Source organism: Meriones unguiculatus, chromosome 3, assembly GCF_030254825.1.
Source record: "Meriones unguiculatus strain TT.TT164.6M chromosome 3, Bangor_MerUng_6.1, whole genome shotgun sequence".
Taxonomy (NCBI): domain Eukaryota; kingdom Metazoa; phylum Chordata; class Mammalia; order Rodentia; family Muridae; genus Meriones; species Meriones unguiculatus.
This window is the reverse complement of record NC_083351.1, coordinates 22,387,333-22,398,236: the sequence shown is the minus strand read 5'-3', so window position 1 is coordinate 22,398,236 and position 10,904 is coordinate 22,387,333. Positions and strand designations below refer to the sequence as shown.

The window sequence follows — 10,904 nt, the reverse complement described above, 5'->3', positions numbered from 1 at the left end:
TACTTAAAAAAAACATACATTTATTTGCTTCATATTTACAAAGGTGGGGAGGAGAGTAAGAGCGACCCCAAGTACACCCCCCACACCTGGATGGCCAGGCCCCTCACGCTGCAGAGGCAGACACAGCTGGAAGGGACAGGATTTATGTTGCATACTTGAACTACAGCGAGTGTAAGACTGGTCCTATTTACAGGGCAGAAACACTACAGGTGGAGCATGGGGGAGGCAGAGCGAGCACCAGAGTCCTGGCCAGCGGGTACCAGCTTGCTGCCTTGCCCACCTCTCCCGAGGGATCTCCTCGGTCCCGCTGGGATTCTCTGGGAATCCAGGCCCGCTCACATGATGCTTGCTGGGGTGAAGACAGGGCCCAAACACAAGGTGTCTGTGATCTCCCAGCCGCAGGACAGGGGTTTGCACACGTCCTCGGCATCCCGGTCCTCTTCTGCAGGCAGCAGCTGCCCTCGAAGCGCTTCCCTGAGAGCAAGAGACAAGTGCTGATGGCAGCTGCCAGGGCAACAGAGGCCTGGAGCTTCCTGTGGCCCCTGCTTCTATAGTCCTGAATACACACAGGACTCTCACCTGAATCCTAAGCCCAGACAAGAACAAGGACAAGGGAGGCCCGTGGTCCTTGTCCTCACTCTTTCTCCCCTGCGGTCCCCACCACCTAATAAACAAAAGGTGCTCATATTTACTGAGATTTTCTGTGCTTCAGGTATTGTGTCCTACTTGACCCCCCACTCCTGACCCCTAGGTTCATTCTCCCCAAAGCACTGTAGGAAAACCAAACCACCTCTCTTTTCCCAGAAGGAACAGACTCAGAAAGCAGCACCCACTCAAGACTCCTTCCTGGCAGGTGGGGAGACTAGGACTGAGCCCGGCTCACATCGCACCCCACGTTTAAGGCTTGAAAACTAGCCCATTGCCTGCCCCACCTCAGTGCCACAAACCGGGTCTTAACCCTCTCTCTCCTGTGGATGAGCAGTCCCACACCTGATCAGCTGCTCCGGCCACAGCCAGGAGCCTTGCCCCACCATGCCCGGCTCCTAAAGCAGCCCACCCATTCACCTCTGTTTCTAGCTGGGATCCTGCATCTTCCCTGACCTGCTGCCCCTCCAGTCAGACACAGCGCAGAAGGCAGATGCTCCTCCTGCACTTCCAGCACCTTCCTGCCACACTCAGAGTCCATTAGCTCCTGTGCACCACCACTGCACCCACAGACCCTGCAGGGCCCTACTCATGGAGCACCTCTCCTTGATAGCAGGGCCTCAATGTCTGCGTCCCCGCAGCCCTTCACCCTCCGCAGGGCAGGGCATGTGGCTGGACCTCATGGCTGCCGGGGAGGACACTCGGTGGGGAGGCAGCACAAGGGCCCCGCCACCCTGCCTCTTGCCTCTGGGCTCCACCCTCCCTCTTCTATCCAGTTCCTCCCACTCATTTTCCACAAGTTCAGCACATTCCGGCCCCCCACAGGAACCAAGACCTCCCTCCTGGCCACTTAACAGACAGCAAAGCAGAGGTGGGAGGTGGGAGAGAGAGGTCCTGCACCTTCATCTCCTTGTCTGTTAACATAGGTTGACCCAGTTTCCTAAAAGCTTTCAATGGCTCCCGGCTGCCTTCAAGAACAAGTTAGGCTTCCAGTGTTCTCACTCAGTCTTCCCTATATGCCACTGCTTGAAGACGGACAGCTATTGGCAATTCTGTGACAGAACAGGGCCCTCTCAGGCCTCCTCACTTTTCAGCCACCCTCTTGGCTTCCTTAGGCACCTGGGCTTCCAAGGCCTAGCTGAGTCCTGAGAAATTTCCAGGAACACCCCGGAGAGTATTCACAGCCCGCCCTCCCCAGGGTCCTTCCCACTCTGCCAGGGTCTTCGGGTACAGATCTGCATCTTGACTCCCAACAACATTACACACTCCTGTGCCCTCAGGGCCTGGCCTCAAAGCAAAACATGTTAGAGGCATTTTTGACCAGGGAGACTTTCTGACACGCCCTCTTCCCTGTGGCAGTTGCTGCTGGTGACTCTCCGCAGCCTCGTCCACCTGTAGCTGCTGATGACTCACAGTAAAGCCTGCACGTTGTTCTAGGATTTTTGGCTTTGTCAAAATACACTTCTATGGCAAAATGATGACATGGGCCTGACCTATACCCTATACAGGGTAGAAACAAGTATGTCAAATGGATGAACGAGATGTGTCTTTTCTGGTGCCTTGTCATCCCCTCTCCTGGGGGCTCTCGGGATATAGGCCTCACTCGGTTCTGAGAAGCCTGCCCCTCCCAGCTGCTCTGCCCTCCAAGCACTGTGATAGCCTGATACCAGCTGTGTGGCCTCCCTGAGGATCCTCACAGAGATTTGTGGGGTGAAAGGAAAGAACGTGACATGCCCAACACACAGTCTGACACGAGGGTTCCTCGGGCGTGGGCAATCTCAACCTCACACGCCTCTCACCTCGTAGGACGCAGGCAAGATTGACGTTACTCCCCATCCCTACATAGGAAGACAGAACTCACTGGCCAGCAGATCTCTCTAGGTCACAGAGCTGCCACCTCGCTCTCAGTGCCACCTGCATCTGCTCACATTCTCCTTCCTGCACCTACAGCTAGAACAGTCTTTAGAAAATGCCAACCAGACCAGAAAAGACCACGCTTCAAACCTGTGCTTGCATCCTGCATTCTTCACTCTATCTCCAAGGCCTCCCCAGGACTGGCCCTGCTTCCCCATATAGTCACAAGCAACCTCCATTGAGGAATATATCCATTCCTTTCCCTCACTTGCCTTCTGCCTCTCACCTCCTCAGGGAGCAGGCTTGGGCCTCTGGCAGGGTTGGAGCCCCTGTCCAGCACTATACCAGCTGTAGGACCGTGTGACCCCCTCCGGGACTCAGTCTCGCCTGTGCCCATAGCCAGGTGCCCAGCACAGGCTGTACCCAGGCGGCCAGGAGCTCCTTAGCTTCTGAGCTTTGTTTTTAGCTCTGCCCAACTTGGCTCCCTCACCCCATTTCACAGCAAGACCCCCTTACCAGGCTAGCCGGGACATGGCATAAGTGATTCTGTAGGCCTGGGTCCCCCTGAGGAGGGACTTTCTGTCCATGGTGTAGGCACCCATGTTGTCAAAGACCAGCCAATCCCCTACGTGTAGTTGCGGCAGCCACAGGCCCTCAGCCACACAGTCAGAGCCATCAACTGCTGGGCCCCACAGGCTACTGCTGTACAGCGCTTGATCGTCGGGTGGTTTCTGTTGGAGAGAGGGGGGACGCTTCAGCCCCGGTGGACGTACCACAGCCCTCGGTGGACGTACCACAGCCCTCAGCACTTCTCCCCTCAAACACCTGCCAGCGCTCCCACAGCCAGCACGGGTGGTATTTAAGGACTGCCCGACCTCTCTGCGTGTGTGCCTTTACACTCTAATCCAGGTTCCAACACAACCGGTGTGGCTTCTCTGTGCCTCGGGTTGCTTGTTGGTAAAACAGGGATTAATATTGCCCGTTTTATGGGGCTGAGAGAGGGTGAGTGGATCAGTGCACGTAGAACATTTAGAAGCAGCTGGCAGGGGCAAGAGGTCAAGTTCACACTAGTACCCTGCTGCTGCCATCAGATCTGTACCTCCAGCTGCCCTAGCCTCTTTCAGGGCTTCGCTGTATCCTCTTGTGTGTAAGCCCTCCCATCAGCTCATTCCCGGCCTCTCTCCCAGCCCTGAAGCTTCCTCTTCCAGGATGTTTGGCCAGGAGACAGAAGCTGGAAGCCCACAGCTTCTGAGCTTCACCCTGACTCAGGTCCCAGCCCATCAGGCTGTCCCCGAGTCAAACACACTGACTCCCACTTCAGGAAACCGAGGCTCTGAAGGCTAAGGATTTGCTCAAAGGCAAGCTTTTTTTTATTTTTTATTTTTTCTTTTTGAGACAAGGTTTCTCTACGTAGCCCTGGATGCTTGGAACTCTGTAAACCAGTCTGGTCTCGAACTCACAGAGCTCCACCTGCCTCTGGCTCCTGAGTGCTGGGATTAAAGGCGTGTGCCACCACCACCCACCTAGCTCCATATTCTTATTTGTAAGCTTCTGTAATAAGAGAGTTTAGCCTTGGATACTCTGATCCCTTTCCCGTAACCCCAGCCTCTAGATTAAGTTGATGGTCTAAGTGTTGAGGGACAGGTGCTGTGTTAGCACATCCACAAAACAGCCTTCCTCCACGACAAGGAGAAAAGACACCACTTGGATTATAAATTAGCATCCCCTAAAGCTGTGTGTGATCCTGGGGTCAAAGGCGCAGCCTCATGCATGCTAGGCACGAACTCAGCTGCTGAGCCGCACACCAGCCCTTCTGTTTTATTTTTATTGGGAAACAGATCTCTGTGATTACTCTCTGTCTCTCATTCTATTCGTTCATGTATTCCCTCATTCACTGTTGTAAGGCTAGGCATGGAATCCAGGGCCTGGCGCACACTACACACGTGCTCTACCCGGAGCTGTAACCACAACTTGCTTCGTTCTGTATGTCCCCCTCAGTTAGCCAAGCTGGACTCTGTAGCCTAAATGGGCCTTGAACTTTGTTTCAGAAAGACTGCCTCAAAAATAGAAATAAGACATTAGGGAAGGGGTGGGGATACGGCCTACGAGGACCTGGGTTCAGATCTTCAACATGCATATGCAGAGCCGGGCATGGCAGCACATACCTGTAATCTTGGGCTGGGAAGGCAGAGATGGGAGGATTCACGGCCAGCTGTTCTTGAGAGACCATATCTTAAGGAGGGGGTGGGGCACAGGGAAAGGTGGCGTACATGGCCTTGATGGGGCCCCTACCCAATTCTGTAACTTCTTAAAGTAAAGAATTCCTCCATACACCATGTAAAAATGTTTTCAATGGAAAACAAAATGAGTTACCAGGGCAACCCTCAAAAGCAGAGTAGAACACCTCAACAAAAACTTGTGATCAAAATCCTGTTTGTGGGAATATAGGCAGAGATCTGACAAATTTCAGCTGCTCAGATTTATCTTATAGTCAAAGAACCACCTTCCGTAACCAAGGAATTTACTTCTGAAAGGGAAAGAGGAGCAAACTGCCCAAAGGCCATTTCTGTCTTCATTACAACACAGGTCTACAACAACGCAGGTCTACAACTCAAACTCAATGGCCAGTACATGCCAAGCTGGCATGCAGCTACCTATTGCAGATTCTATGCTTGATTAAAACTACAGACAAAGCAAAGCCCCTCCACAGGTCGAGTCTATTGAGCTAACCCTATATGGGCCTCACTTAGAACCAGAAGTGACTTCAGGAGTCAAAGGTCGACCTCCTCATTTTCCAAAGACAGAAACCAGAGCAGCCTCAGAGCCATTCAATAGCCTGCCTAGGATGTCTCTGCTGTGATGTGACAGAGCTGGCTCTTGAACCTGTTTTCTGACTCCAAGTCTAAGGCCTTCTATCATAGTTACTATTTTATACATCATGAGAAATTGCTGGCAGCAGCTATTAGAGTGGAGGGATTTGTATAGAAAATAAAGAAATAAAATGCTACATTAAAGGCATTGCCTACCCAGCTAGAGAAACCATGAGTGAGGCTGCCATGATGGCCTTTAGCAAGTGTGTGCTGCTAAGCCTAACAGCCTGTGTTCAGTCTCTAGGCCCCACGTGGGGAAGGTAAGGTTCCTACAAGTTATCCTCTGGTGCGTGCACACTCATACACACATGCACACATGCACGCACACACACACACACACAGAGTTGGGGAGATGACCAGAAGAAACCAGTAAGTCTTAGCAAGTCAGCATCTCTGCTCAAAGACAAAGGAAGTTTCCACTCACAAAAGTAATGGGAACATTAGGTTATAAAATTATTGGACATATTTGGGCCACACTAATACTTAATCAAGAAAAGCAATAAGAACCTAATGGGGAAATAAAATACATGAGCTGTACCCTCTCCTAGCTAGTAAGTGTTTAATAAAGCAGAAGAAAATTCCTCCCTAACTTGAAACAGGTTAAATGACTTACCCATAGAAATTGCCCAGATACTTTTCTTACCACTAGAAAGCATATAAAATAATTATGAGCTTATCAAATAACATCGATAAAATAATGGCATTGTGGCAAGTTAACTCCTAGAACCCAGGCGGCCAGGAGCTCCTTAGCTTCTGAGCTTTGTCTCCCTACTGCTCTGCCCAACTTGGCTCCCTCACCCCACTTCACAGCAGGACCCCCTTACCAGGCTAGCCGGGACATGGCATAAGTGATTCTGTAGGCCTGGGTCCCCCCGAGGAAGGACTTTCTGTCCATGGTGTAGGCACCCATGTTGTCAAAGATCAGCCAATCCCCTACGTGTAGTTGCGGCAGCCACAGGCCCTTAATACCCTAATACCACGTGTAAAAGGACATCTGTGTGCTTGCCTGACAGCTAGTGAGAGACAGTGTCAAGGCAAGCGGAGGCTCGCATCGTGACCTCAGAACTCCAGGGACTGCAGCAAGAGCGTCACACTCTGGCAGCCTGGCTGCACAGTGACACTGCCAAAGAACAGCTGTTAAAACAAAAGAAAAAGAAAAAGAGTCTCTTGAAAACTCCCCGTGTGGCCCACCGCAAGCACGTCCCATTTCTTTCCTGTCTGGGGGTGACCACCATTGGGCTCAGCAGTTGCTTTAAAAAAAAAAGTGCTTCTAAGCAGGGCATGGTGGCCCACACCTATAATCCCAGCACTCAAGGAGGCAGAAGCAGGTGGATCTCTGTGAGTTCGAGGCCAGCCTGGTCTACAAAGTGAGTCCAGGACAGCCAGGGCTACAGAGAAACCCTGTCTCGAAAACAAACAAACAAACATGCTTCTAAGCATGTACCTAATGTCAAAGGATGTGTTCCACTCTGCAGGCTTTTGACGGTGTGGAACTGAAACTGTGGAGCATGGACTCTCCACGACTCGCTTTCTTATTGTTGAAATTTCCACGCCCAGGATCCAGCCCATGGACACCTGGGGCCACCGTTCACAAATGCGCTCCACGGGGCTGCCTATGCGGGACACACCGACTGAGTCTTGCTACCCTGCTGGCAAACATTAAGGTCGCTTCCGGTGTTTTACGCTGTGCAGCTGCTAAGGTTCTAAGATAGCACACATGCCAAGAGTTTCCCTGCTAAACACCCGTGCCGGGGCGCCGGACACACGCGTTACCTGGTAATGTCAACGTGTTTCCCAACACACACACACACACACACACACCAGCGGCTGTGTCTGGGACACCGCTATGGCACATCCTCACCTCCCTTTACACTACTGTCGGCAGGACAAAGGTGACATCTCACTTCGGTTTCGTTTGCATTCCCTTGGCTGCAGTGAGCAGCTCTCATTTTTCGGTCTGACTCTCCTCTTCCATGAACTGCCAGGCAATCTTTTTTTTAAATAAGTTATTCATTTAACAGAGGCAAACACCAGTCCTCAGGCAGGTACAGTGATCCCACTTGCAATCCCAGCACTCAGGAGGCAGGGGCAGGAAGACGGCTGCAAGTTCAAAGCCAGCCTCACCTACATAGTGAATACCAGGCCATGAACAAATAAAGCTTTAAAGCCTTCCCCTGTGTAGTTTTCCCATGTTGACATAGTCTCTGTTTCACGTTTCTTTGCCCCCAGGTGAGCTCCCTTCCTGTTACATCACTGATGTTCAAATTTCAGGTCACTTTGCAGAGAGGAGCCATTCTTCAGTTCTTAAGTTCCTTCCTCACGCACTTCCCTTCAGGTCCAGAGGTGGCAGTGTTTACCGCACTTGGCCAAGCTGCTGTGTGTGTGTGTGTGTGTGTGTGTGTGTGTGTGTGTGTGTGTGTAAAGAGAGAGAGAAGTTCTGGGACTTGAACCCATGTCTCAGACATGCTAGGTTCTATTACTGACTTGCCATGAGCACGCAGTTTTATTTAAATACTGTTATTAGGTATTGGGTTAGGTAGATTGTTGTTTTGAGACACAGTCTTCCTATACAGACTAGGCTGGACTCAAACTCACAATCCTTCCTCAGCTTCCTGTGTGCTGGGACTATAGGTATGTACCACCAAGCCCAGACAAGAAGGCTTTTGAGCTACATGCATACTCTTGCATGTTCAAGTGAACATGTGCGTAGACACGGAAGCCGGAGGCCAACCTCTGCTGTCATCGTCAGGAGCCATCTATCTTAGCTTCTGAGACACAGTCTCTGTGGTGGTTTAAATGAGACTGAAAACGTCTCCCATAGGCTCGCATGCTTGAATGCTTGGTCCCCAGTTAGCAGAAGTGTTTGCGAAGGACCAGGATGTGTGGCCTTGGGAGTGGGAATATCCATGGCAGGCTCAGCCTCCCTCCTTGTCCTCTCCTGTCTGTCTGTCTCTCTTTCTCCCCCTTGGTCCTTCCCGCCCTCCTGGAGATGATGAGGCTGTAAAGCCCTCAGCTTCCACTCCAGTCCATGCCTGCCTGCCCCCTGCCATAGTGACCATGGACCATAGGCAAGCCCTCAATCAAATGTTTCCTTTTGTAAGAGTTGCCTTGGTCCTGTGTCTCTCCATAGGAACAGAGCAGTGACTGAGACAATCTCTCACGGGGACCTGGGAACTTGGTGATTAGAGCAGGTTTTACCGGCTAGTAATCCTCAGGGCTCCACTTTCCGCTGCCTCCCGAGTGAAGGGACTTACAAGCGTACACTACCACACCCGTTTTGGTTTTTTTGCACGAGAGTTGGGGACTAAACTCAGGTTCGCACGCATGTATAACAAGCACTTTTCCAACAGAGCGGTTACCTCGAAGCACCTGTTACATGTAAGCACTTTAAAATAATGCGTATGCCGGTACCTCATAAATAGAAAGCACAATTGGGTGGGGGGAGGATTAGCAGAGTACGAGGGGATTTTATGTGAATCTTACGGTAAGGTTACAGTTTGTTTCAAAAGGCCACTGAGAGAGCTGAAGAGATGGCTCAGAGGCTAAGAACACTTGCCTCTCTTCCAGAGGAACCAGGTTCGGTTCCAGCCACCCACATGGCAGCTCCCGAGTCTGTAACTCCAGTTCCTGGGAAAGCAGTGCCATCTTCTGGCCTCTGGTGGAAAAACACTCACACGCATAAAATAAAAATAGATCCTTGTAAAGGCACCAAACGAGATACAACAATAAATACAATCACAGTGTTTATATGAAAACAATGGTAAAGTATGTTTATGAAAGTATTTCGGATGAATTGGCCAACAAGAAAAGGACACTGTGCTTGCTGCGGAAAGGGCACAAGTGGTAACAGCATGTAAGATACTGGGAAAGTAATCTGGAACCGTGAACCCTCAACCTGGTAAGATTTTTGGGATAATTCATTAGAAAATCATTCTTAAAAGCGCTTCCATCTTAACCGTGTCAGGTGAGCCAGTCACGCAGGGCTCACTCTGACAGAGAGGACAAGAGTAACAAGAGCCCCGCAGTGCTCAAGCAGCCGGGGATACAGCGATCGCAAAGGAAGGCAGTCATTTCACAGGCAGTGCTCAAGCGGCCAGGGATACAGTGATCGCAAAGGAAGACAGTCATTTCACAGGAGCTTTCCCTCCGGCAGGAGGCTAATCATCAGAGATGAATAAAGCATGACTCCCTCGCCCCCACCCCAAGGGGCCCACAGCCTGCAGTGAGTAAGCACTCCACCCTAGTAAGTCTGAGATTCTGAACAGATACTTCACCCTTCTAAGGCCATTTTTTTCTCAATAGAAAAATGAGATCAGTAACATGCACCTTACAGGATTCTTGCAGAAATTAAGAGAGTAATTGGCGTAAGAAATGCTCAACACAGAACCCATGGCCATAAGCACGTGCTATCAACTGTCACCGATACCTACGTGATACTATCGGCACAGATGCACTGTATCACAGAGAGAGAGCCTGGGCGATGAGCAGAGTTCGTAATGACCAAGAGGCTCTTCCCCCCTTTCTGAAAACTTCCTTTCAACTTGAAGTTGCCTACACACGTTTCCAACATCTGTTTGATTCCAGCAGTGACACAAGTCTGTGGCAGTCCCAGTTGTTCAGGAGGCCAAGGCAGGAGGCCAGCATGGGCAACACAGCAAGAGCCTGTCTTTTAAAAAGCAGGGAGGAGCTGGGCACCGTGTCACATCCCAGCACTCAGGGAGGCAGAGGCAGGCTGATCTCTGTGAGTTCCAAGCCAGCCTGGTCTACAAAGTGAGTCCAGGACAGCCAAGGCTACACGGAGAAACCCTGTCTCAAAAAACCAAAGGGGGTGGGGAAAGAATGATCTTGTCTGCAATGTGGCGAATGAATGGTAAGCAGGCAGGAGGAGGGGACAGAGAGGCAATGGGGGTCACTTCGGGGGCTCAAACAGTGGGTGGCCTGTGCAGTGATGACAGTAGGGAAGAACGAGATGAACTCAAAATGGATTTGGGATCTAAACACAAGAACTGTAGGTGTATTCCACAAGTGAAGACAGGGAAGGAAGGACCCAGCATGCTGTGGTGGTCAGCTGTGCTGACCACTAAGAGAAGGACCTACAGGCTGGAAATTAAGAGTTCAGATCTGAGTAAGTTTTGCCTGAGATGCATGTGAGACCCCAGAAGCGGGGAGGGGAGCTGGAGGCAGACAGATCAAAGAGCATACAAGTCTTGCAAGGGTGATGATCTGAGCTCTGGTGATCCTCCAGCTAGCTCCTGCACAACCTCTATCCCGAGGCTATGTGAGCCCCAGTCAGCACTGACCACGCAGACAGCCTCAGTTAAGGGTTGGTAGCCTGAAGGGGTAAACTGAGGCATCATCAGAGAAAGAACACAGACCATAGAGTCAGGAAGATCCTGGCACCAAAAACCCTGGCTGGACGGAATGGCAAGATTCCAGCCTTGTTCTCACTTTTCTGAGAAGCTGATAAAGGGAACAGAGAGGAAGTCAGGAGGGCAAGCAGCTGTGGAAATCACTTGTAAGCTAAGTGTGGTGCCA

General features: G+C 51.1%; 1 protein-coding gene across 5 annotated transcripts in view; it reads right to left on the bottom strand.

The window, feature by feature from the left end:
- Azin2 (antizyme inhibitor 2) overlaps nucleotides 1-10,904 on the bottom strand; it is a 29,231-nt gene continuing 18,327 nt past the window's right edge. For 4 of the 5 annotated variants that reach the window (XM_021637208.2, XM_021637224.2, XM_021637233.2 and 1 more), the window contains 2 exons: nucleotides 3,016-3,230; nucleotides 128-474 (listed from right to left, as the gene is read on the bottom strand). In XM_021637208.2, coding sequence (XP_021492883.1) covers nucleotides 336-474; nucleotides 3,016-3,230 — 354 coding nt within the window. In that variant the 3' untranslated portion in view covers nucleotides 128-335. Of the gene's footprint in view, nucleotides 475-3,015; nucleotides 3,231-10,904 lie in introns of all 5 variants that reach the window. The other variant, XM_021637216.2, reaches the window with a different exon arrangement.